The 27,057-nt window shown below is 57.1% G+C and overlaps 1 protein-coding gene and 1 long non-coding RNA gene across 5 annotated transcripts in view; one reads left to right on the forward strand and one right to left on the reverse strand.

The window, feature by feature from the left end:
* Window positions 1–7,199: 7,199 nt before the first annotated feature.
* LOC140621734 (uncharacterized) lies at window positions 7,200–17,803 on the reverse strand. The gene is made up of 3 exons (XR_012021491.1): window positions 16,298–17,803; window positions 10,675–16,083; window positions 7,200–10,328 (listed from the first exon to the last, which is right to left on the reverse strand). It is a non-coding gene; the product is annotated as an uncharacterized lncRNA (long non-coding RNA).
* A 1,027-nt stretch (window positions 17,804–18,830) lies between these two features.
* The window catches only part of PDE9A (phosphodiesterase 9A), an 86,931-nt gene continuing 78,704 nt past the window's right edge, over window positions 18,831–27,057 (forward strand). For 3 of the 4 annotated variants that reach the window (XM_072807089.1, XM_072807091.1, XM_072807088.1), the window contains exon 1: window positions 18,832–18,985. In XM_072807089.1, coding sequence (XP_072663190.1) covers window positions 18,917–18,985 — 69 coding nt within the window. In that variant the 5' untranslated portion in view covers window positions 18,832–18,916. Of the gene's footprint in view, window positions 18,986–27,057 lie in introns of all 4 variants that reach the window. The other variant, XM_072807092.1, reaches the window with a different exon arrangement.

Consider the following 27,057-nt stretch of genomic DNA (forward strand, 5'->3'; position numbering starts at 1 on the left):
AGGGCAGTTCTAGGGCTTCCTTGGCTCCTTCCACCAATATGGGCATTTGGCCAGTTGCTAAATGTTATAGACTGAATGGCTGTATTTCCCCCCTGCCCAGATTCATATGTTGAAGTCCTGCCCTCCAGTGCAATGGTATTTGGAGATGGGGCCTTTAGGAAATAATTAGGTTTGGATGAGGACATGAAGGTGGGTTCCCATGCAGGATTAATGTCTCTATCAGAAGAGGAAGAGGCACCAGAGCTGATTCTCTCTCTGCCACATGAGGACACTTTGAGAAGGTGGCCACCTCTGCAAGCCAGGGACCAGACACTGAATCTGTAGGCACATGGATCTCAGACTTCCCAGCCTCATAGGTCCTTCATTCCCAGCCGGAACCATGAGAAATAAATGTCTACTGTTTAAGCCACCCAGTCTATAGTATTTATTATGGCACACCAAGCTAAAACATAAAGCATATTTATTCCCCTAGGAATAAATTCCCGTAGTCTCCACGTGAGATGAACTTGAGCCAAGACTCCATTAACACTGTGCCAAAAGCTTCCATCTTTATTAGTGGATCACAGTGTCCACTGGGGATCAGTATATGTTCCAAATCGATATCTAATAATGCCCAGAGGGTTGGCCATCGTGTTGGTCCCAGGGAAGGCCTGAAGAAAGTCCCACAGTATACACCCGTGCCTCACTGCAGCACCTTTCTTCAAAGGGAGACAGCCTCCCCATCAATAGAGGGACACAGATCTATGAATTGGCCTTAGGTCCAGGTCTGGGGCATGAGTCCCTACTGTGGTGATTAAGTTGGATCTCTCCCTATCAATTTAGAATTTGAATTTTCCACAGATAGATAGACCGGTCAATATAGATAAATAACAGATAATGATGTTGATAGATGATAGATACATGATACATAGACAGATGGATGGAATTTTCTTCCTTACATACATATCTCTTGAGAGGCTGCTCACCTGTTCACCTGTTCCATTTTTAGTGACTCCATGATCAGTTAGCCATTGCTGCGTGTGCTACTTGTCCGAACATTCTGATGGCTACCCTTCCTGTTTGGATATGGAAGTGCAGTCCACTTGTCTCTAATGGGTAAGCACTTGGCTTCGGCCACTCCAGGATTTTTCTTAGAAATGCAGAGTCACATGCTCACCCAGACCTTCTGTAGACCGTCACTGAGTTCAGGCTCTGAGGATCAATCTAGTCGTCTATTGATAAAGACAATACATTTAATCATATTTAACCAGTGGTTCCCAGCCCTGGATGCCCATTAGACTCTTCTGAGGAATATTTAAAACTCCTAATGCCCAAATCCTATCCCAGATAATTACATCAGAATCTCTGGAGGTGGCACTCAGGCTCTGCAGATGATTCCCATCCCAACTGGGTCAGTGGGTAGGCCTTTCTGAGCATCATATCCCCACTTGGCCTTACACCATCAGAATCCCCTCACACATGCTCCTCTATCTTCCTGCTGACAACTTGTCAAGGTCCTAAAGCCTCTCGGTGGGTAGACTGCCTCCTTCCTCCCCAGCAGGACTATGTTGAGCCTGCCTCTCTGCTGCTCAACCCATGGTCCAGAGCCCAGCAGCAGCGTCAGGAGCTTGTTAGGCCCCTCCCCACACCTACTGAGTTTAATTTGTGTTTTAACGGAATCCCTTGAGGATTCCCAGGCACATTGAAGCATGAGAAGGAAGACCTGACTCCACTCTCATTTACACTTGGTGAGAATGAAGGTGTTTGGGGAGACGGAGTGAGGGGAGGAACAAGCAGACTTAGCATCAGCTCAAGGAGTACCTGGCCCAGTCTAGTCATTGAAAGGGTTTTGTGTGTCCTCAAACAGGACTGGTGTCCTCAGACAAAGGAGAAGGACTGTTTCTGGGGGAATAGGAGGCTCAGGAAACTCGGAAGTTCAAAATTCTCAGGTCTATACATGTGTTCATCCCATGTGTCAGGGTTTGCCCATCATCTCTTTGCCCCCCAGAGCCCTTACCTCATGTGTGCCCAGTAGTCTAAGTTTTTCGTCTCCCCAGGGAGATAGGATGAAACCAAGAGACCAAACTCTTGTGACTCATCACAGTCACCCAACAGGAGCTCCTGTCCAGTGCTTTGCCCTCCCTGCTGTGCTCCCCTCCACACTGTCATGTGGACACCAGTGATTATCAGAATCATCAAGGTTCCGTTGTGCCTGTGCTTACCTGTGTTGTCTCCCCTGGCAAGGAGATTGTTCCTGGGCTCCTTGAATATATGACCAACCATTCCCAGACCCCCCTGGGAGGGTCTAGGAATGGGTTTTGAGGATCTGTTTTGATTTGAGGATCTGTTTTCTGCGCCCCTCATACTAACTACCTTATAAGTCAAGATCTCAACAGAAAACAACTCCAGAATCAGGATAATTTGGGGGGTATTTGGAAAAGGAACTATTTATAAAGGTGTGGGCAGGGCGCAAGGGGACACCTGAGAGATGACGTGGTAACCTGGAGCTGTTACCACCAAAGGGGTTATAGGGAAGGGGCGAGCATTTACAAGAAGCCTGGAAGAAGATAGTCATATATAGGAGGACACTGTGGGCAGAGCAGTGACCTTCAGTCACAGGAGACAACAGCCTGACGAGGGCAATGTCACAGAGATCAAGGCCCCGAGCTCTTCCTCCAACTCTGAGCTCCTGCCAGGACTCGTTGTTGGCTGAACCCAATGAGAAGACAGAAGAGAAGAGGGCCCGTTGGTGTGTCCATATGGGTCAGCCCCAGGACAGGTGAAGAAAAGGGACAGAGGGTGAACTGAGAGGACATAGCCCCAAGCACCTTACTACAGACTTGCAAGTTGTTGTTACCATAGTTACTCTCCCTGCTGCAAAGCTCTGGACCCTACCTGCTCAAGATGGGCTCCATCTTCACTCAGGCTTAGACAGTTGCCATCTCCTCTGATGGCTTCCTGACCTTCTACCAACCACACTGGTCCTCACCTCCTAAAGGTAAACCTCATGTTGGCACTGTGCTTGTCACAAAGTAAATACTCCATGACTGAGTGTCCACCTACCTACTGGACTTTGGTGATTGAACGTGCTGACATTTGCCTAAACCAAACCAAACATCTTTATTTGTTAATTCATCCAGATATACATCTGTGCACCCATGCATCCACCTAGCCAAGCATCCGTCATCCATCCATCTACCCATCCACCCATCCATCTATCCATCCATCCATCCATGCACCCATTCATAGATATAACCAAGTATCTACCCGTCCACTCATGCATTCATCCAAGCTCTCATCTGCCAGTGCAAGTGTCCATGATCTATCCATCATCCATCCATCCACCCACCCATCCAAGCATTCATCCAACCACCTATTCAAGCATTCATGATCCATCCATCTATCCAAGTATCTGTGATCCATGATTCATCCATCTGAGCATCCATCCATCCACCCATCCACCCACCCACCCATCCATCTATCCACCCACCTATGCACCCATCCATTTACCCACCCACCCACCCATCCATCCATCCACCCATCTATCCGTTTAAGATATATTCTTCTATCCCTTGCGGTATATTCTCCTATCCTGTCACTTCACCAGGTGCTTGTGGCTTATGACATTATCCTCATCTCTTAGGTCACCATAGTCCATCTCCACAGAAATGTAAAGTAGCTCTCTCTCACTGACCAAGAGTCCAAGATGGAACATTTTCACACCCACCTTGTGGGTGTGGGCAGGGAAGCCCTAATTGGTTGTGGCAGTTTATCCTATTCCCCCACCCTTGGTTAAAGCAAATAATAGAAGGCAGAGAGCTCTAGAGCATATTCTCTGTTTTTCTTTTTTTTTTTTATTCTCTGTTTTTCATTTGCACATTTAGAGATGGTTTTTCCTTGCCTCTGTGAGGGAGCTAAGTAGATTTAACAATGATTCATTAAAGTTCTGTCTACAGAACATCAAATCAGCCAGTGGAAAAGTTTACATTGTCAAATTACTAGATATTTATTCCACAGAGTGACTAACTTTCCACTGAAGCAAATGGTTTTCTTGTTCTGTAATACTCATACCGTAATAATGTACTATTGTGTAACATGTTAATAACACTCTGCAAACACCATAATTCAGTTAAGGAGCATTTCTAAAGAAGCCTTGCATAACTCCCCAAAGATGTTTGCCTTTTCTAGTTAGATGGCATCCCATGCACCATTTTTGTTTTCAAAGCTGGAAAATGAGCAGATGGCCAGTCTATAAGCCAACCTGTCAAACAGGGCAAATACAACGGCATTTGTGGGAACATGGGCAGCACATTATTTTTACCGTGCACATTACTACATCAAATCCATGTGCCTGACAACGGCACCTCTTAAAAAGAATCAATCGGGGGGCACCTGGGTGGCTCAGTCAGTTAAGTGTCTCCCTTCGGCTCAGGTCACGATCCCAGGACCCTCTCTCAAATAAACAAATAAAATCTTTAAAAAAAAAAAATCAAAAAAAAAAAAAAAGAATCAATCTCGCTTGAAAAATAATAAAAATGGCTATTTCTAGAATACTGAAGGATTGTATGTTTTCTTAAGCCACTATCCTGAGGTTTTCATGGAGTCAGTCGCAGAGGATGTGCGTGTTTTGTAGGTGGGGTGAGATTAATCAGCATGCACCAGAAAACAGATTTGTGTCCAGTCCCCATGGGTGCCAAATGGGCTCGCAAATAGGATCTTTCAGCAGACGCACATGCACGAGGAAAGCAGCCTCTAATGGTCCATGCCTCTTTCCCAGAACTATCAAGCTCTGAGCTCTGTGAGCTCACTTGAGAAGTGACATCTCATCCTCATGATGGGGAAAGGAGCATGTGACCGATGACAAGGCGATGCAGTGTTTCAGCTCCGTAACAGAGACATGTAGGGGAACACAGACGATGGTTCCCTTCACGCTGGGCACTCTGCAAGTGATAGGTCATGTGTCAACAGAAAACCAATACCAGGGGGTCAGTGCCTATAAGGACTTTCCCTATGTCCTGATGGTTAGAGTCGGGCTAGTTTTGAGCAAACTACTGAAGCTCTGCTGATCCACAAAGCAGGGACAGAGTTCCTCCCGGCCATGGCAGCAGCACACAGTGGGCCAACCACAGCCGGCAGGGTAGCCTGCTCCAAGCTCACAGCCCAGCGAGTCCAGGGAGGACAAAGCGACGGAAGGCTCCAGCGCCTGTTGCAGAAGCGCTATCCCGGGAGCAGACCCTGCCCCACATACTGTTATAAAAGCAGCAGCTTCACCAGGTGGGCTTCCGGTGACCCTGCCCAGGATCCCTGGGTCTGGGGATTTTGAGGGGGCAGGTCACTTTGGAAGAAGGACAAGACGAAGGCCACCTTTCAACAGTTTATTCTGAAGTTGCTATTTCAACCTTGGGCCTCCCGTCAAGAGGCTCACTGCTTAATTCAAGATCAGCATGTGCAGAGTCTTCATTCCTTTTACACCCTGCCTGAGGCTAAGACCTTCCCTGGCTGGTCTGATGGGGCCCTTCTCAGCCTGTTCATCCGTCCTCTCGCAAGCCCTCCACGGTTTGTTCTCATGAGAACTTCCTTCCTACTATCCCCATCTTTCTACAGGCTACACAGTCTGCCCTCACCAGGGTAGGAGAGGGGCATCTGTCCAGGCCTTCCATCAGACGCTGAGCAGAGAAGCATCTCCACAGCCCGTGAATTCCACAGCAGACGGCTAACTCTGGACACTGCAGGGCCTGGAATGTTCTATGGCAATGGTCCTAGAGCAGGGCAGCCCCTGCTGTGCACCCCTCCTCACCTCTGCATCCCTGTGGCCAGGCCCTGAGATCCCACCCACCCCTGACGGGCTCTCCAAACATCGGGACACATGGATACTGGCCTTGAACAATTAAGCAATGGATAGTGGGTGATGGGAGCCAGCTTTCCCACCACAGGAGGTGGAGGGGGGCCATGCATGGGCAAGAGGAGGGGCCAGAAAGATTATTAGTGTGGTAACAGATTAGAGTTGAAGATGCCAATATGATTCCATCCGATCTGATACAAATACAAAGGTTGTGAATTGGTGTGTACACATGGATCAGAATATACACATATATTTTCCAGTTTTGTGAGTTGAGGCAGCCCAGAAGCAATGAGCACACCCAGCTCCAGATATTGGTCTCGGACACAGTTCTCCAGTCCAAGGCACCAGGGCTCCTGGGGATATGGCTGCTCTAGGACGAGGGCAGGACGTACCCAAGATGAGCTGAGCTTCTTGTGGTGCCAGAAAGTAAAGAAGTGAGAGGCAGAGAAAGAGAAGAAAGAGAAAGAAAGAGAAGAAAAAGAGAAAGGAAGGAAGGAAGGAAGGAAGGAAGGAAGGAAGGAAGGAAGGAAGGAAGGAGAAAAAAGAGGAAAGAAAGAAAGAAGAAGAAAAGGAAGGAAGGGGAAAGAAGAGGGAAAAGAAAGAAAGAAAGAAAGAAAGAAAGAAAGAAAGAAAGAAAGAAAGAAAGAAAGAAAGAAAGAGAAAGAAAGAAAGAGAAAAGAAAAAGAAAGAAAGAGAGAGAAAGAGAGAGAGAAAGAAAGAAAGAAAGAAAGAAAGAAAGAAAGAAAGAAAAAAGAAAGAAAGAAAGAAAGAAAGAAAGAAAGAAAGAAAGAAAGAAAGAAAGAAAGAAAGAAAGAAAGAAAGAAAAAGAAAGAGAATGAGGGAGGAAGACAGACCGAGGAGGACGTCCGAGGGCCCCGGAGCCCACTGAAAGGCTCCCAGTGACCAGAATCAAGGTGAGCAGAAGACACACCAGCAGCGCTGGATTATAACCAGGGAACTCCGCAGGCCTCCCAGAGCCCCCCCCCCCCCCGCCCCGCCACCCGGATAAACAGAAATAGCTGAATGAAAGGACACGGGGGGAGGAGGGACAAATTCCCCAGGCAGAAGAATTCAGAATAACCTATGTAAGTGGATGGGGAGCACACCTCACCCTCCCTCCTCCCAAAGGAGATGCTGGGGGGCGGGGGAATGGGGTGACCCCACAGGGAGGAGACCCGACAACACACCCCAGCCGGAGGATCGAGCTCAAGGGTGACGGTGCCTGGCCATGTTGGCAGTGTGCGCCCTGGACGTGACACAGAGTGGCTCCTCACCCCCGAGGCCCCCTCCCCAAACCTGCCCCCCACCCCGGGAGCTCGAGGGAGGGGCCAAGCAGCCAGCCAGTAGCTACCAGGCAGCCGGGGCCGGCGCCCCCTAAGCTGTCAAGGTCACCAGGACCCAGAGATTTCTGAGGAGCTGTCGCAGCCAAGGAGGAGGCTCGGGAGACGTGATGACTGCATTTCATGTGGCTTCCTGGGCGGGATCCCGGAACAGATCAAGGATATTAGGAAAACAAAGTGAAAACAAAACCGTCTGACCCAGCCTTGGACCTGTGTCAAGGCTGCTGGATCGATGCTGGCTCAGGGACGTGCCCCGCGTGCCCCGCGAAGGAAGGCCGGCTGCTCGTGCCGGGGACCTGGAGCGGGGTGGACGAGGACTCTGTGTACTACCTTTGCAATTTTTCCAGAAGCCTCAAAGACTTCTGCCATAGAACTTTATTTTCTAAACTGTAATGAGCATATTAAGCTTGTGAGTCATGGCTCGTACCGCCCGGCGGTGACCCGGACGCCTGGGTCAGAGCACCCAGTCCCCGCAGCAGTGACTCATGCTGGGCCCCGGGTGGCCCCTGAGGCCGGCATCTCACCCGGTCCCGAGGGAGTTACCTTGCACTCGGGTCACGGCGGGCGGGACGTGAGCTCTGGGCCACCAGCCAGCCCTGGCCCGGGTCACGGGGGAAGGGCCCATCGGGAGGGCAGGGGAGCCGGCCAGACGCGCCGACTGAGACCTCGGGTCTAACTGCATCAAGCCCCAGACTCCACGTATGAGTCAGCGCATCTGTGGTCCTTGCTCACGTCCCCTTGAGCCGAGAGAGCCTGGCCCTGCACATGCCAGTGTCCCCATGTGCCCTGGTTGGAAAAGCCGCACTCTGTGGCCTCGATGTGACGTTCTACCCTCCGTTAAGTCCTGTGCTTTAGACCGGGGAGGAGTCTGGAGAGCCATGTCTTGCATCAGCAAGAAATCGAAATTTGTACGGAGCAGCTCACCGGTGAAAGGCTCCAACTGATTTTCTTCCGAAGCACCAAGCCTTCCTGTCGGCGGGGCCCGGACAGCGTCGCCTCCACCTCGCTTAGCAGGCGGCCGAGGACCGGCTGACCCTCAGATGACAGCGCCAGCATCTGGGGGTGGGTTACCCCATCCACCCAGCCCTGCGCTCCAAGGAAGGCCAAGCGTAAGCAAGCACGACACCCCAGGTGTGCCCTGTAACCCCAGCGACAAGCGGCTCCTGTCAGGTGTCACGGAAGCGCGGACAGCCGGGGCCCAGGGAGGTAGCCTTGGGAAAGGGTGACTGCGTGCACACGGGCTTCCCAGCGGGGCTCTGGCGGCTGTGGCCCCCAACAGGCTCCTTTCCTGGAAGGGGGAAGGCGCGGCGGAGATGGGAAGCCGGGTCGGCCCAGGTCACTGGCACTAAAGACGGAAGCAGAAGAGACGAACACCCACCACCTGCTTCACGTGGATGGAGCTGGAGGGTACGATGCTGCGTGACATAAGTCCGTCGGAGGACAATCGTCATACGGTGTCACTCATAAGGGGAATATGAGAAATAGTGAAAGAGGTTATAAGGGAAAGGAGGAAACTGAGTGGGGAAAATCAGAGATGGAGACAAACTATGAGCAACTCCTAACTCTGGGAAACAAGCAAAGGGTTGGGGAAGGGGAGGTGGGCAGGGGGACGGGGTGACTGGGTGACGGGCACTGAGGAGGACACGTGATGGGATGAGCACTGGGGGTTAGACTATATATGTTGGCAAATTGCATTTAAATTTTTTAAAATGTAAAACATCAAAATAAAATAAATATGGAAGCAAGTGGTGGGGGCGCGCCCCTCCCCTCCCAGCAGCCGGGCATTGCTCGGGATCATCTCCAAAAGGAAAACATCGGGGACCTACCACCCTAAAGGGGGAGCAGAAATTTCCTGTAGTGTTCAGCCGGCCCTTAAGGAGGGCCCTTCTGCAATCCTCAGGCCTCCGCTCCCGGGGCAGAAGTCACAACTGCCATGGCAACAGTGACCCCGTGCCCGTCACACCAGAAAGCTCGCCCTGCAGAGCTGTCCCACCGCCGTTCAAATTCTCCTCCTACACTAGCAAGCCGCGGTACGAGGGACAAGAAAGGCGTGGGCGGGGCCACGCTGTGCATGGCTGAGTGCTTTCCACACCTATACCCGCTCGTCTTGCAGGGGACACATGAGTCCCTTGTAAAAAGTGGTAAACTGAGGCTGAGGAAAGGTAAGCAATATACCCAGTGCTGCCCAGCGAGGAGGACCTGGGTTCTGGCCCCAGCTGGCCAGTCCCCAGGACCCCACTGGCCTGGACACTGCACTGGGCAGCTCGGCCTCCTTGCACCCGTGTCACTTGCAACCACGTCTCTGCTCAGGTGTCACCTCTTCCATGATAACTTCCTTGACCACAATAATATCTACAATAGTAGTCTGAGGAATTCTCTATCTTCTTTCTCTGTTTCTTTTTTATTTTTATTTTTTTACTTTACAGCTCTTATCTCTGCCCTGGCGTTGTACGTCTATACAATCCATTATATGGTATGGTATTTTTTGTATTGTCTATCTCCCCAGCAGAATATAAGTCCCACCAGGGTGCTGCTGGTCTGTCTCCCCGCCAGAACATAAGTCCCAGGTTGGTAGAACTCGGCCTGGCCTATTTACCGAGAGAGCTTTCTGCAAGCCTCCCCCAAGAGGGTACTTATATTGTGCACATGTGCAGGCTGAGGGAAACGGAGTATGTGCTCTTCTCACATACCCTCCTCTTTTATATGCCCACGAGCTCATCACAGAGCAGAGGCAGCCCCAGACCTGCTCCAGGCCCCCAGCTCCCTGCTCCTGGCCCCGGGCTTCACCCTGACCCGTGCTTGGTGAGTTTTGTTTGCTGTGGTCCATATTCGGGCCGGACCCAGAAGGTGGAAGGCCTGGTAGGTCCTGCCAATTCACCTGCTTCACAGTTGGCCCTCAGAGACAGGCCACCAAAAACTCATTTTTTCCAAACGTTGGTAAATCCTTTGATTCCTTCTACCTCCCACTTCACCTGATTTCTTGGAAGAAGCTTCTTTGAAAATCTCCAGCCTCCTCTGGTCCACACTGATCAAGAAAGATGTTCTCCTTCATTTAAGGGTGTCAGGGCGGTGGTGAGAACAGGCCGGACCCAGCAGGCAGCGGGCTCGCGCTCCTGGACGCAGGGCTGGAGCCTTTCCCCAGCAGCCAGGGGAGGGAAAGAAGGAGCCTGCCAGGGAAACCCACAGGTGAGATGGAGTTTGTGGGAGCAAATCAAAAGGAAGGGAGAGAACAGGGCAGGGGGAGGCATTTCGGGATGGGAGAAAGGTGTCCCATCGGGCAGCCGTGACCTCACCCAGTTACGGGTTGGACAGTCACAGACCAGAGGACCTTTCTGAGGGAGGGGGCTCCGGGGGAAGCCAAGGAGAATCGGGGTGGAAGGAACCACATCCTCCACCTGCTGGGACGAGTCAGAGGCCCCTCCTTTTGAGCCTCGTAAACGCCTGGTTCGGGTGATGCGGGAGGGACAGGGTGGCTCTGGGGACACAGGACAGGGAACTCCCTGCTCCACGTACAGGCGGGCACCTGGGCGATTAGTGCAGCAGAGGCCATGGCCGCAGTCGAGCTTGGAGTTCACGGAAGTCTCTTGCAGTAAAACACGCACCGGACCTGACCCTCCAACTGACATTGGGTGTGTTTGTCACATATTCTGAGGTGTCGAGGAATCCACCCGAAATAATAGGACACAACACTCCTCCTTAACAACTATCCAGCCGGAGTGCTGGATCTATAGCTACGCGCGGGGGGCGAATAATCAAGGACAGGTCCGCATAACAGCGAGGCCTTCGTGTGCTGTTTCTGGAAATGACATCATCGGACGTGAGTGGAGTGGGCTCCTCTCACAAGGGCGGACTCTCCACGGAGCCAGCGTGGGCCGGGGCGGCGGGGGGGTCATTCGGGTCCTCGGATCAGCCTGGACCCCGGCTTAAAATCCTGCAGCTGCCCCGCACAGTCAGCGTGGGAGCCCTGGGGGCCGGGGATGCTGAGGACAGGCTCGGATGCCCACCTCGCCCTCCCAGAACCTGCTCCGGGGCCCAGACAGAAAGGAGCCCGTCCCCTGGGCTGGCGTCGCGGGCGGCCACCTCCTCTCCTTGCCCAAGGCCCCCGGGTGACCGGGCGGTGAGATGACGACAGACACGAGGGCTGGCGGGTCAGCTGGCTCCGGCTCCGTGGGAGGGAGGAAGAGCCTTCGGGGTCAGCACGAGGAAACACCGCCGCGGCCCGAGGGGCTCCCAGGACTGTTTTAATGCCGACGGAGGTGAGGTCACAGATCCAGCAGGGCCACGTACCGAAGGAAGGTTGGCAGCCGAGTCGCAGAAGACATTCCTGGGTGGACGGTGACGGTCCGTCCAGCTCCAGGTGGAGGGCCAGCCTGTGTCGGGAAGACCCCCACGACCCGGTCGGCACCCCCAAGGCCACGATTTAGTGGAGGAGATGGCGGCTGTTACAGCGCACGAGCCCACCGCCACGTGCCCACCTCTCACGCACCAGCCCATGCCCCCGATCCATCTCCAGGATGCTTTGGGCCGGCGTGGTCACCCCCACTTGCTCAGCGAGGAACCTGAGGCTTGGGGAGAGCTCATAAATTGTCCGGGGCCACACATGGGATCCCAGAGGTGCGCTGGGGCTCGGGGAACCCAGGGGAGAGGTTGCTCCAGAGGTCAAGGGGTTCGGGGAAGTCGGCACCGTGTGGGTGACACCTGAAAGGATCTCTGAGGTGATCAAGGGGAGGAGAGGGGAAGGGACGTTCTTCTCGGTGAAATGGGGTGCAAAGTCAGGGACGTGACAGCGAGTATCTGGTGTCTCCTTGGAGGTGTGGACCGGGAAGGACAAGGGAGGCGAAAGATGCCAGGTATGCCACCCTGGGGGGCAAGAAAGGCCCCCAGACTGGCCAGCCAGGGAAGTGACAGCGCCAGGCTGTGCACCAGGAAGCTCCTGGGGACGTGCACTCCGGAAAGATGAGAGCGGCCGGGATCCCTGGTAGGAGGTCGCTAAATGGACGGAGAGGCAGGAAGAAAGGCCTGGATCCAGGGGCTCCCGGGTGGCTCAGTGGTTGAGCGTCTGCCTTCAGCTCAGGTCATGATCTCAGGGTCCTGGGATCGAGTCCCGCATCGGGCTCCCTGCATGGAGCCTGCTTCTCCGTCTGCCTGTGTCTCTGCCTCTCTCTCTTGGTCTCTCAGGAATAAATAAATAAAATCTTAAAAAAAAAAAAAAGTCCTGGATCCAGCCACCTTCCCACGGAGACCAACACTGTACATGACGAGGGGAAGAGGGAGGCCCGCCAGGGGAAGCAGCGTAACTCCACACCACAGGGCCAAACAAAGGCTCCCGGCACCATGTTTGGAAACCAGATGCGACCTTCCCTATCCAGCCCCTTCCAAGAAAGTGGGAGGGCACAGATTTGCCCGCGCTCAACGTACACCACCTTACTGCTTGCTTCCCCTTTTCCCAATTTTATGGCAAAAAAATAACATCACAGAATTTTTTTTTTTTAAACATCACAGAATTTTTTTTAAATTTTTTTGAAGAAGAAAATGCCTGGAACCCTACCACCCATTTCATATCCCCTTTCCAATGGGGTTCGACCCTGTGGTGGTTTTCACGGACCAGCCCTGGTGGGTGAACTCTGTGCGGCAGGGGCTGGTTCTTTTTTTTTTTTTTTTTAAGATTTTATGTATTTATTCATGAGAGACACACAGAGAGATGCAGAGACACAGGCAGAGGGAGAAGCAGGCTCCATGCAGGGACCCCGATGCGGGACTCGATCCCAGGACCCCGGGGTCATGCCCTGAGCCCAAGGCAGATGCCCAACCACTGGGCCACCCGGGCATCCCAGGAGGGGCTGGGCCTGTCCGTGCTGGTGTCCAGCTCCAGCCTGCGGCTCGTGCCACACAGACGGGTCCCGTGTGGGAATGCACAGCCAGCGTGTAAACACCTCTGCAGATTCTGTGTCACTGGAGGTGCCGTGACCTTTCCCTTGGCCTCCGTGCACTCACCATAATTTTCCTGTTTGATGTTTCCCTTCAGCAAATGTGCCACAGTTAATTAGCCAGTACCGATCTCTGGAAATGTAGGTCATATCTTTCTTTCTTTAAAAAAATTTGTGTTACAAATGATACTTGCTTTCTTAGCTGACAGGAGACCCAGAGTGCCTACGGGAAGAGGAGCAGCGGCTTGAGGATGCGCAAACATAAAAGGCACATCAGAAGGACACTATGCATAAAGTTGAAAGATAAGCCACTCACTTGGAGGAAATATTTGGAAAATACATGAGGGTCAGTGAGCTGCTATAGGTGGTACAGAAAGAGCTGGTAAAAATCAATAATAAAAAATATTTTTTAATAAAACAAGGGCAAAGAATATGAATTTGCCAGAGAAGCACAAACGGCCCACAAGCAGGAGAGCTGTCTCATCTCACTTGAAAACACAGAAATGCAAGCTAAAATAAGATGTTTCTGGGGCGCCTGGTGGCATAGGTGGTTACGTGTCCGACTCTTGGTTTCGGCTCAGGCCATGACCTCAGGGTCGTGGAATCAAGCCGACTTCAGGCTCTATGCTCGGCGAGGACTCTGATGCGGATTCTTTCTCCCTCTCCCTCTGCCTCCTCCCACCCTTTGGCTTGTGCATGCATTCTCTCTCTCTCTCTCTCTCTCTCAAATAAATGTTTTAAAAAAGGGAAAAAAAGATGTTTCTCTTCTTCTTCGATTGGCAAGTGCAAACAGGATCACGGCTATCTCATTTTGTTCAAAGTGTGGCAGAAAGGACCTCTCCGCTTGCTGATGGCAGCCAGAACCGTGCTATAACCATCCAGAGGGCAATTCAGCAAAGTCAAAAATTTAAAGATTTTTTTAAAAGATTATTTATTTATTTATTCATGAGAGACCCAGAGGGAGAGGCAGAGACACAGGCAGAGGGAGAAGCAGGCTCCCTGCGGGGAGACCGATGCGGGACTCGATCCCGGGACCCCGGGGTCACGACCTGAGCCGAAGGCAGACACTCAAACGCCGACCCCACCCAGGTGTTCCCAAAATCAAAAATTTAGATGTGCATACACCTCCACCCTGAAGCCTGACGTCCCAGGATCAGTGCTACAGACTAACAGCACGGCTCCCCAAGGACGCCCATGAGGTTCCTGCCTATACTACTCGGAACCACAAAATCCTGGGAAGATCCCAACGACCACCGCGCAGGGAACAAGAGAAGAAAAAAGAAAATGTGCAAGTCAGAGAGCCACGGGCCGAGGATTCAGAAGACGGTGGGGCTCCACGTCCTGATCTGTTCGGGACCCTGCCTCTCGCACTGCATTATTTGAAACATTTACAAACAGTAATAATTTTATAATTACCAACACCATGAAAAGACACAAGCTGACGTGGGTACAAATCAAACTCCGGTAACACGGGCCCTTGCTGCACACGCTTTTCCTCCCTTCGCCCCAAAGCTCGGGGCAGATCCTGGAGCATCCTGCCAAGCGGCTTCCCCAGGGGGTTAGAGCAGTTTACGGGGTTTTCAGTTCCTTATGTATGTATGAAACAGGCTGATCCCTCCAAGAGGCGGATGATAAAACTGTCAGAGTGTAAAGCGTCTTAGATCCAGTGAGCGTGTTCATTTTAATCCCGTCCTACGGGGCTCCCAGAGCCCGGCACACCCCAATCTCCCCTCATAAAGCCTGCTCAGCGCCATATATGCAGTTGGCACCAATGCACTTGGCTTGTTCCATACATTCATTTGGTGCCCCCCACCCCACCCCTGGTTCAGAAAAAGAATTGGTAGAGGCAGCCACTGGATCCTTCCCAGAGCAATTATTAAAAACACCAGGTAGGCCCAAGGAAAAGAACAGGCAGGGGGATGCCCTCGGGGCAGACCAGCAGCAGGTGCTGGGAGCAGGTGCTGGGCGCTGCTGGCCGCAAGGGAGGATGCTCCGCCTGGCCAAGCCACCCCGGACACACGTCGTCCTCTGGACTTTTCCCTGAACTTCCCTGCTAATCTCTGCATCCTCCCTGCAGAGACACGGGAGACCTGCTCTTCCTCCTCACGTGGCTTCGCGTCCTCAAGCCAGAGATGAAGAGCCTGTGTGGGACCCGGGGACCAGGGCCAGCCCCTCCCACCGTGTCTCAGCTTGGTCCCTCTGCTCTTCATTTTGGCTCTGAAGCCTTACTTTGAAATTCTCCCTTGGTGCGGTCTTTGCGGCGGTTAGCGAGTAAGCTCTGCATACAGAACGCACCTGTGCATTCGGCACCGGAAGAAAGCACAGAGTCCACGCGGGGCCAGAGACAGAGGCTGGACTCGGTTCTGGTCCTCAGGAGCCCGGTGGCTTTGCATCTCCGGGCGCTCCCTCACCACTTCCCCTTCCCTGTGAGGTTTAGGCAGGAGCTCGCACTCGGAACATCCAAGACAATCGGAGGCTTCCTTCCCTGTGACTCCCCCTGGGACTACGTGAACTCCAAGTTGGGCCTCCCGCTCCACCCAGGCTCCCCATCCTGCCCCCAGCCCCCAGCCCAGCAGGCAGAGGCAGGTGGTTTTCTCGGGTTTTGTCTTGATTCTTGGAACTTACACCGGCTGCACGCCTGGTGGCCAGGAATGCAGGTCGAGGACCCCAGGAGACACCTGGGCTGATTCAGGACATACAGGGGAGCGCTGGCTCCTCGGACCTTACCTACCCCAGGGGCCGTCCAGGATGAGGGAGCAGGAGTTCAGGCAGGACCACACGATATAAAAGGGAAGGAGAGCAAACAGGTCGAAATGACGTCAACCCAAGCGATGAGCAGAAATGAAAGATGTGAGCAACCTCCAAACCGGGTGCGGAATCCAGCCACTTCTCACCGCTGTGGTCCACGACCGCCAGTGTTGTTTGCAAAAGCGACAGCAGCAGTGTCTTTGCAGCTCTCCCTGCTGCAGCCCTGCCACCCAGCAGCGGGATGATCCTGTCAAAACACCAGCAGGCGAGTAGGCCACATGCCTCCTCCTCCACATACCATGAGGCTGGCATCCAGAAGAGTGGCATCGGGTCACTTGCATGGTCCACACGGGGGCCTGCCACTCGCTCCCCATTGCAGCTCCCCTGTTCCCTCCCCTCCCCCTGCCAGCTGCATCGGGCACCCCACCTCCACCCCCGGCCCATGCATGAAGGTTCTTCACCCTTTGCTAGAAGGTTCTTTCCTCCTGGGCTCCTGGCTCCCCGACTCCTGCGCACTGTGCCTGGCTCACTCTTTAATATGTCAAGCCCCCACGTGCCACATTTGGAATCTCCTTCCCCAAGTGACTTTTCTCCTTTGCACTCATGACGATCCAACACGCGACATGCTCCATTTATTTGTCCCACCTTGTGTGTCTCGCAGTGAAACGCCAGCTCCTCCAGCCCGAGATTTTAGTGTATTCCCTTCCGAACGCCAGCACCAGGGGAGGCGCGGACGCACAGCGGTGCTGATGTGCGCTGGAACCAGTGCCCCACGCGGGCATGAGGCAAAGGCAAGGACTCCTCTCGGGGGCGACAGCTAAGTCTCTCTGAACCGGACCCGCGGCGGCATCCTAGCTCCTCACACGCTGACGAGAGAGATCATTATTCTGGCTATAGAACCAGGCAGCCAGGAGGCCCCGGCGCCCCACGGGATGCCGGACGGAGATGTGCACGCTCCTCAGAGCCGCACACGGCATTCGGACACCCGTCCTTCCAGGGCGCCAGAAGGAGATGACTGGAGAGGGTCGGGTCAGGTGACTGGGACACATGGGGAATAAATAAGCATCGGGCTAACGAGCCATCTGCTGGGCAGTGAGGTCTCCACGCCAGGCAGCACACCGGCCCACAGGTCCATCACTGGATTAGCCCAAATAACATCCGAGCGTTCAACGACAAAACTGAACTATAATAATCGCGCTCGCTCCAATTTTCTGGGGACACGTTATCCCGACCATGAGTCAGGTGGCCAACTCTAACCACCCAAGCAAGGGTACCCCCAGCTCAAAGGTCTCTCGCGGCCCCGATCTCTCCCTTCTAGCCACTTCTAAAGCAAGTCTCATGGTGCCCGGGCTCCGATGCAGTCCCTTCACTGGGCTGGAGGCAAGGCCAAAGCCATCATCATTCTTTGACAGCCAGCAAGGGACACGAAGTGACACCTGCGAGACTGTCCAAAGGCTGGGGAAGAATGCTTCCTTAAAGGGCACGAGCCCCGCCGCCCCCAGGGCTCCATCCTGGCCAGTGCTCCAGGTGGCCGGGAGGACTCTGAGGGCTCGTGTTCCGGGTGGAGGCCGGAGGGCCAGACAAGGGAAAGGCAATGACCGCGGGCCGGGTCGGCGCGGCTGGAGCAGGCCCCGAGGGAGGCAGGAGCCCGCGGGCACCAGGCGCTCTCTCAATAAGCAAAACCCAGACATTCAACAGATGGAAGGCAGTGGCTTGGAATCCACATAGAATGGAACAATAAGTGCATTCTCTGGCTGCTTTGACACCCGCTTCCAAAAGCAACAGGCACTTGGAGCCGTTCCGCACTCACCAGCCCTCCCCCCACTGGTTCCCACTGGGAGCTCTCAGAGACTTGGGAGCCACGAGGAAGCCCCCAGTGTGATCTCCAGGTCACTAACTGCCTGAAATCCCAGGTCACTAACTGCCTGAAATCCCTCCTGCCTTTCCCACGCTCCCCGTAGCAATTAGGGAGGTGGCGGGCGGGGGCGGGGGTGGCGGTGGGCAGAGCAGCGCTGAATCGAGCAAGAGCCGGTGGCTGGGTAATCCTCTCTCTGGCTCCATTAAGGACAGAAATAAAATTGCCATTTCAGCTCTGGGTGCAGCTGGAAGAGGCTGTCACTCCCAAGAATGTACAGAGAACTTAGGAGAAGGATGCGCATGAATGAGAAGCAACTTTTCCCATTTCCTAGGCGAGTTACAGGAGGGTGGCAATCACAGCAGGGAGAGGCTGAGCCTCGGGAGTTGCCTGATGCTAAGCGGTGCCAGGATGACAGTAATGACCACCGCGGCTCAGGGCCCCAGGTCCCTAAAGTGCTTGATTAGCCACCTGGGGCGAAGGAATCGCTAAGGGCAACTGTCCATGTGGGGAGCTGCCCAGCCTGCAGCCAGAGGGGGTCGCTCTGGGAATTTCTGGAATAGGGGAGGTGACCAGGCTGCAGCCAGAGGGGGTCGCTCTGGGAATTTCTGGAATAGGGGAGGTGACCAGGCTGCAGCCAGAGGGGGTCGCTCTGGGAATTTCTGGCACACGGGAGGTGGCCAGCACTGCAGCCAGAGGGGTCACTCACTATGGGCACCTGTCCAGAGGTCACCTGGAGAGAATCTTCCCGCTTGGCCCTGTCCCCAAGGCAGCCGGAGTCAAACGGAAGAAGAGGGGGTGTGCCTTAATATGAGAAGGGAGGGAAGGGGGAGGAGGGAAGGGAAGGGAAAGGGGAGGAGGGAAGGGAAGGGGAGGAGGGAAGGGAAGGGGAGGAGAGAAGGGAAGGGGAGGAGGGATGGGGAGGAAGGGGGAGGAGGAGGAGAAGGAGGAGGAGGGCAGGAGGGGGCGGAGGGAAATGAGGGAAGGAGGAGGGGGGAGGCAGGCAGAGGGAGGAGGAGGGAGGCCGGGCCGGAGGCGGAGCAGAGCCTAGACACGGCCCGAGGCGGCAGCCGACCCGCACCGGTGGCGGTGGCGGCGCCCTGGTTGGCTGGTCCCCGCCGTCCTCCCGCCGCCGCCCCCTCCTCCCTCCCACTCCCGCCCTCCCCGCGGCGGCTGGCGTCGAGAAAGTACAGTCAAAAGTCCCAGTGCCACCGCTGGGCGCAAGATGGGATCCGGCTCCTCCAGCTACCGGCCCAAGGCCATCTACTTGGACATTGATGGGCGCATTCAGAAGGTAGCCCCCTCCCCGTGCTCACCCCTCCCCTGCGGGGACCCCCTCCCTGGGGCAGCGCTGGGGTCCCAGGGTCGGAGTCCGGGCTGCAGCCTCCGAGAACTTGGGCTGGGGGCGGGCGCTGCGGGGCTGCTGTGCACCCCCCTCCGGGTCTCATCGCACTGAGTTTGTAGGTTCAGGGGCTGGTGCAGGAAGCGCGCCCTGTCCCTCCCAAAGACCCCAGAGCGGCCGAGCCCCTGGGCTGCCCTACGGGACACAGTCCGGGTGCAGGGGTGGCGACTGGGGCGGGAGGGTGACCCAGGACCCGCGACCCCCCCAACCCCACCCCAGGCAGTGGCGGGGAGCAGGTGCGGGGGGGCGGGGCTTGCAGGGACCAGGGGCCGCTCCTGGCCCCCATCCGGACCCGCAGATGGACAGCTCTGACAGCAGAGGGGCTCCTTGAGGCTGGCCCTGCCCCTGGGCCCAGGGAGAGGCCGGGTGCCAGGCTGGACCAACCCTGTGGTCCCTCTGCCCTTCCCCAGAGCCCCGAAGCCCTCCCAGTGTCCAGCGGCCCTAACCGGCTCCACTGTCCAGAGCAGACCCCCTTTGTTCCCGGCGCCTCCCTTTCTAAGCCCCTGGCCTGAGTCCAGAGCCCTGGGCCCCTGCTTCTGATTGGCAGAGAGGAACAATAAGAGAGCTGGCTTGGAGGGGGGATCTTTAGCTCCTCCTGAAGCCCCCCCAACCCCGGGGGTGGGGGGAAGCCAAGTGAGGAATCACTCCCAAACTTCAGCTGGACGTTTCAGGGAAGCCCTGCAGCTGCCACCTCTCACCTTGCTCTTCTCAAGGACCACCCCCCACCCACAACCCCCCCCCCCGGGGCAGGGCCCCCCAGCCAGTCGGCCAGGAGGCGTGGGCAGAAGGGGGGGGTCTCTCCGGAGGTCTCCGGAGTGCCTCTGCCAGCTGACGGACTGGCCGGCAAGCCACCCGCACCCTCGCCATCCCCATCTCCATCCCAGGGAAGTGGAACTCCCCTTCCCCCACCACCACCCGCTTTAATAGAATCAGAGAGCCGGGAACAGGAAGCCTCTGCAAGGCCAGGTTGTCAACACTCTCACTTCATCGGTGCTGGGCAGTCGGGCAGTGGCGGGGGCAGGACCGCACCCCGGCCCCCCGGCTTCCAGGACTAGGCCCCTGTGACTGAGCCGGGATTTAACAGCCCCCTCAAAGGAAGACAGGCCCCTCGGCTGAATACTTCTCTGCTTCAGTGTACACACGCACACACAAGCATGCCCACGCGTGCACATACACATGTGCACATGCGTGTCCACGCACAACACGCACACAGGCATACACGGATATGCACGCCCGCGCACGAACCGCACACACGCCCCTACCCCACCAGATGAGAATTCTCAAAGACTGGCCCTTTTTATCTTTTGTAAGAGGGGAGATGAGATGTTGCCACCAGGTCAGAAGTGGGAGCTTGCTCCCCAGAACTTCCCAAAGGCCTCCCCGAGAAGCTCGATTGGAAGTGGCTAAAAAGTGGGAGCGAGGTGCCGGAGGGTGGGAGGTGAGCGTGGTCTGGCGAGCTCTGCCGGCATCGCGGCCTGGCTGGTTTTCGGAAGTTGACACACCTGAGGTTGGGGTGACCTGCGGGAAGAACAGCCGTGTGGGCGCACCTGCATTCGGGAGGGAGGCCGTGCCTTGGGAGGGGCTGCACCTGCTGCTCAGTGCTCGCCCCACCTCGCCCCATGGCCCGGAGCAAGTCCCTGGGCAGCTGTGAGCCACCCGCTCCCGTGTCCGCTTGATGGACGGTCGTGAGAAGCACCCCCGAGGGTGCGAGCGGAGAGGCTGGGGCCCTGTGGGAACAGGCGGCCCCGCGCACGAGTCCCTCTCTGTCCACAAGTGGCCTTCACTGATCCAACAGGGGAGGGGGCGGCCCAGGTGGGCTGTGCCCCTTGCACCTCTCCCGTGTCCCCAACGTCCCTTACTGGCTCTTGACCTTGCTCTGTGCCCTCTGCCTTTGCTGTTGACGCCATTGGAGGCTCATCCCTGGGCTTCTGGGCCTGGCTGAGAGCTGAGACCCAAAGCATTTGGGGTTTTCACGTTTGTGCTACAAAATGACACTGGGCCCCTCACCTCACACCCAGCAGCATCGTGGGGACCTCAGACGTCTCCACTAAGAGTGTTTGCAGCAAATGCTCTTTCCTTAAGGCCCCAAGCATTGGATTCGGGGGTGCTCTGTCTCCCTTTTATCCTTCAGAGCTCTTCCCCCGCCCCGCAGAAGGTCATGGACACAGACACTTACCCCCACCGGTGAGTCCTCTGGGAGGGCGTGCTGGGGGGGGGTTGCTCGCTGGGTCTGCACTGCTGTGCGCCCCCCAGTCCTGTGGCCCCGCCTCATTTCTGCCCTCTGCTGCTCCAGTCACCCAGCTCTTGGGCACCTCACGCTCCCCGCCGAGAGGGCACAAACATGGGGGGAGAGCCGTCACAGCAGTGACTCCTGCCGGTGCAACCTGCCCCAGCAAAGCTGAGGGGGATCGGTCCCCAGTTGTCTGAGGGGAGGCCACCTGCCTTGTCTGAGGACGCACCTGGGGTGATGACACTGCAGGCGTCTCGGGTGCTTGAAGAAACCCTGCAGCCCTCACTCAGACAGCTGGTTCAGAGCTTTCTGACATGTAGAGAATTCTAGATGCACAGCTCCCCCACCAGCCCGGGGTGATACAGCATGAGACCAGCAGTGGGAATCTGGGGGTCCCGGGTGGCCTTGGGGGGACCGATCTTCCATCTGCGGCCCTTCCTCAGCGGCTGTGCGGAGGGGGCTCGGAGGGCAGGGGTGGCTGGCGAGGGTGGCAGGGAGCTGTGCAGGCTGCTCCCAGGGCCTCGCCTCCCTCCCCGCGGCCGGGCGAGATCAACCTCTGCGTCAGGTGGGGTTACCCGTCGTGGAATCGGCCTGACGAGGCCAGTCCCTTAGCCCGCTCTGCAGACGAGCTATCAATCAGCCACCCTGAGCCGAGGCCTGGGTCCTGTGTGAACGTGACGCCCGCGACTCGGTTCCACCAGGCCATGGCCTCACAGAGAGTAAACCACAGCTGTTGCAGGGCGCCCAGGGACGGACGGGAGGACACAGCGGGCCCTCCCAGTGGGGCAGGGCTGTGGTGCCAGCAGTGGGGGGGCCTGATGAACAGGCTCCCTCCCTTGGTGAAGACTGGCTTGGGGGGGCCCTGCAGGTGGGGTGGTTTGCAGACTGGGAAGACTTAGGGGGACCCAGGTTAGGAACAGCTGGATGGCCGAGGGAACAGCCTCACTCCGTGCACCTGTCCCCTACATCCCTCCTCCTCTGCTCCTGTTGGAGGCGAGAGCTGGGAGCCAGGGTCCCCAGACCTGCATAGCTGGGGACCCCATCTCCAGAGGACTCTTCTCTAGAAGCTGCTGCTTCTCTGCTTTGCTCAGAGGGTTTGCTTTTTTCTTTCGTCTGCTGCCCCTGGCCGCAGTACCTGTTCCTTTCTTGCCCACAGTACATCCAGAGAGAGGGCGTGCTCAGCTGGGACGTCCTGGGGGTGCCAGGATGATGCCCTTGGCATTGTGGAGGGGGAGGGGCCCCCGCCTGGTAGCAGGTCCAGGCATGAGTTCCATGATCTTATGCATGAAGAGGAGTGAGGCGTCCGTGCGACCCTAGGGCCTGGCTTTGGGCTGCGGCTGCTGAGAACCCTCATCTGGGCCTGAATGGCCATTCCGGAGCTCCTACCGCCTCTGGAAGGGACACCTCCGTTGGTGCATTGCCCTGGCCTGGTGGCTCCCTCGGGGACAGTGCCCCGGTCATGGCACTCTGCCCGGACCACCCTCGGCCACTCGGAGCCCTTGCGTCCTCGTCCCGGCCCCACTGCAGCGGGGACCCCAGCCTCACTCTGCAGCTGGAACCCATGTCGGAAAAAAAAACAGCCACTTGACTTTGGTAAGTGGTTTCTGCTCTGAAACAAGGAAACAAATGAGAAAAAAACCAAAAGGAAGAGCAGCCTTGGAAGGTTGTTAAAATATCTACAGAAGAGGGTTCCCGGCTCACCGTTTGCGGGTGGGCCCCGCGGCGGACTGCTGTCCCCTCCCCGGGCCCAGTGCGCTCGGCCGTCCCGCCTCCTCCCAGGGAGCCAGCGTCCACACAGCCCAGGGCCCGCTGTGCGGGGGTTCCGGGATCCCAGGCGGTGCGCGGTTCCTCCCCGGGCGCCTGCAGGGCCCTGATCCGGTTTTCCTCGTGGCCAGGCCCTCCTCCCTGCCCTTGGAGTTGAGGCCTCCGCAGCCCGGCCAGCCACCCCCCTCCCTGCGCCCCCCAAGGGGCTTCAGGCTCCTCCACTCTTGTTTCTGGCCTTGGTGCAAACGCAGGCTGGCCTCGCTCCTTCAGAGCAGTCCCGTCTTCTCTTCTTTGAAGGGTGCAGCTGAGCCGCCCCCGCCTAGTCCCGTGTGGTCAGCACGGCAGGGCCCTCCGGGCCCCGGGCTCCTGGGCACCTTTCCCCCTCCTGGAAAACACGTCTGTCCTGCCACCTGGCAAAGCCCAGCGAACACTTCCTTTCGCTTTAAGACGTGCGCACCGGCTCTGCCCTCGCTCAGGGCCAGCGGAGCCCCGGCCGCGGAGGGGCCCGCTCGCTCTCGGTTCGCGCGGGGCTGGGTGCACCGGCCGGGCAGGCGGGCGACGAGTCCTCCGGGCGCGGGCGCTGCTCTTAGTTCGCCCCGCACCCCCGCCGGGTGATGGGGACTCCCCTGGGCCACCCTCGGCGGCTCGAGCACCGTCTGTGTACCTTCCGTCGAGTGTTTATGGCTCAGGATATTTCCGCGGACACTGAAATGGTGGCAGAAGCGAATTGCAACGCGGGGATGTGTGGAGACTCCAAGCTGGGAGATGGGAGTCGTCCCACACCGTCTTGGTTTGCAGCATGGAACTGGAGATGGTCGGGCAGCGATGGGGGCCGCGTTTTGCCTCCAGGCCCGCCCCCCAGCTGGCGATGACCCCTCTGTCTCCAGCTGCGTCACAACTGGGAGGCGAGACTGAACAAGAACACCGTGTGGGTGTCGAGCCTCTTCCTCAACGAGTAGATGGGCCTGCCGGCCCGCGGTGCCCCCACAGGCACTGTGCAAACGGAAACTCTTAGAAACGCAGCCTCTCTGAATTCTATCCAGCCAGGGGATGGGGGGACCGAGGGCAGTCGCCTTCTTGGAAAAGTGGGCACAGCAGTGGTGGCCCCGTTGGGTGGCCACAGATGGCGCTAAGCAGTAAGCCAAGGGCCTAGGGTGAGCCGGCCACGCGGGGAGGCTCAGTGAGCACGTCCTGCATGAAGACCCAGGCTCCCGCCTCCCCCAGGACGCTCCTGTCACTGGTTTGTATCCCCACGAGCCCTCTGTGAGCCTGAGCCAAGGCCCCGGGCCCTCTGCGTCCCCCTGTCCAGGACACCTTCATCTCCAACTTGCTGGAAACAGAGCCGGGAGGGCCGGCAGCCTGGGCTCAGGGCCGCCTGGCCTCAGAAACGTGCAGAGCACAGCTCCGGCCGTCAGGGAGGAGAAGCAAGAGCAGACGAAGGGCATGGTGTCCCCGTCAGCAGCTCACGTGAACTGACGTGCAGATGAAAGATGAAACAGGGACTGGGCCGAGCAGCTGATGGCAGAGCCAGCCACGGGGAGCCCAGGACACGGCCCCGCAGTCAGACGGCGGGACCGGGTGCACAGGTAGCCTTGGTCACGGGAGCCCCTGTCCTGGCTCTGCAGGCTGGGGGGGATGGGCATGCCCCCGACGCCCTTCCCACGGCGGAGGGCACAGGCTGAGCCATCCACACCCAGTCACCTGCCCCCAGGCCTCTGATGACCGAGCAGACCTCGCTTACTGGGAGCTGACGGAGGTCTTTGGCTGGAAGGATTAAGAGGGGACCCGGCAGATGCAAGGGACCCCCAGGTATCCTCCTCGACAAGACAGCAGCAGCCCACCAGCTGGCCCCACCCCAGGGAAGGAGGCCCCCCGCGTCTGAACTTCCCCGTCGGCCACTAGGACGCTGAGGTGAGAGGTGACCACCGGGCTGGCACGTGCCGGCCCAGCATTACCTGCCATCCTCCCCGGAAGCAAGAGCCCCAGCCTGGGGACCCGGCTCCAAGCCCGGTGCAGTTTGCAAGCTCGTGGCCCCGCTTCGAACGGCTCGAGAGGGAACCACAGCCTCTTGCTCAGCTCGTGGGGCTGTTTCCTCCCCATTTTGAGTTGAGCATGTGCATTTCCAGCGTTCTGAATCCTTATTAGAAAAAAATCTTCTGGGACGCCCGGGTGGCTCGGCGGTTGGGCGCCTGCCTTCGGCCCAGGACGTGATCCTGGAGACCCGGGATCGAGTCCCGCATCAGGCTCTGGGCAGGGAGCCTGCTTCTCCCTCTGCCTGTGTCTCTGCCTCTCTCTGTGTGTCTTTCATGAATAAATAAATAAAATCTTCAAAAAAAAAATCTTCTAAGAATGCACGCGTAAAAATGCAGCTGCAGGAATAAAAGAGGCTCATGCGCTACCCCGCAAGCGCCCTGTCCCCGGCACATTCGCTGTGTGGTCACCTGGGGGGCCCACTGCACAAACGGCGCTCAGCTCTTTGGAGATGGCCCCGGACATTTGCAACCTCAAAAAAAATCTCTATAGTTGACAGTGGTTTATTTGCCTTGACTGCACCCACCCCGTCCGCCCGTCCCCCCTCAGCTCCAGCACGGCGCCACATCTGCTCCCCGGGTCCCCGAGCTGATCCCCTGGTGGGACCATTTGCCGGAAGAGAAGCTCACGGCACCCCTGAAAGCCCGGTCTAGAAGGTTAACCGAGAGCCGGGTCGTCTCAGCGAGCGCGTTTGCTTTACACGCCCTGCTGGACGTCTTTTCTTTTTTTTAAGTGATAGCAAACTACGGATCTAAAATTTGCCATCCTAACCGTTGCCGGGTGCACAGCTCTGTGGCGTGGTGCACACTCACGTCCTTGTGCGGCTGTGCCCGCCACCCGTCGTGAACTTTTCCATCTTCCCGGACTGGAGCTCCGTCCCCCACTAACTCCCCGGCTTCCCCCCTTCCCCCGATCCACTGGCGCCCACCTTCTCCCCCTGGATCCCACTGCTCCGGGTCCCCCGGGACCATCCCTCCATGCCTGGCTCGTTTCCCTGAGCGCGGCGTCCTCCAGGCCCGTCCACGTCATGGCACCGGTCGGCTCTCTTCCTTTCCTAAGACTGTGTGTCCCGTCCGCGTTCCGCTTATCGGTTCCACCCCCAGTGAACCCGCCTGGTGACCGTCAACAGTCTCATTTCCTCAGTGTGCAAAGCCTAGGTCTATTGCAATGGGCGTATTATTGCGTTTTCTGGAAAATGCCATTTTCCCGAAAGCCCCCCCCAACCCAGTCGTGTTCATCGGTGTTGCGTGTGGCGTGGTCCGTGAGGGGTGACATGTAAGAGGCGGGGAAGGAAACCACTCGGGGAAGGTGGGTGCCTCCCAGATGCAGGGACACCCCGTCCGTCTACTGGCCGCGTGGTGTCAGGGTCGAGAGCGCGGGTTCCGGGGCGAGTGCGCCTGCCTTGGACCCGGCTCCTGCCAGGAGCCCTGGGCACGCGAGTGACTTCCATGCCTCGGTGACTCCACCCGTGAAGTGGGGTGAAGGGAGCATCTGCCGCACGCGGTCGCTCTGATGAAAGGCGTAAATGCGTGTCTGGCGCTAAAGCGCAGCCGGTATGTGGCGAGCGCCACAGAAAAGGCCTTGTCCTTTGTATCTATTCGTTCTATTTATTCGCGTTGTGGATGGAAGGCAGTCAGATCTCCGTGTCTAGTTGGGAGAGTCTAACCGAGACCCCCGGCTTCGGGCTCCAGGGTTGGCAGATGGCCCCCGTCCCTGCGCACATGGGGCCCGTGTCCAGGCGCCCTCGGTGACACGCGGGCCCGTCCAGCCCCGAGGTCCTTCCAGCTCGGTGGTACCATGCTTCCTGACCACAGATGCCTTTGGTTTGCCCTCCCACCATGTCGGAGGTGGAGCTGGGGGCCTGCAGTGAGGGGGCTGGGCGGGCGGGGTGAGCACTCAGGCAGGCGGGCCCAGATGAACTAGGACAACCAGCCCCGAG

This window comes from Canis lupus, chromosome 30, assembly GCF_048164855.1.
Source record: "Canis lupus baileyi chromosome 30, mCanLup2.hap1, whole genome shotgun sequence".
In the NCBI taxonomy this organism is placed as follows: Eukaryota; Metazoa; Chordata; class Mammalia; order Carnivora; family Canidae; genus Canis; species Canis lupus.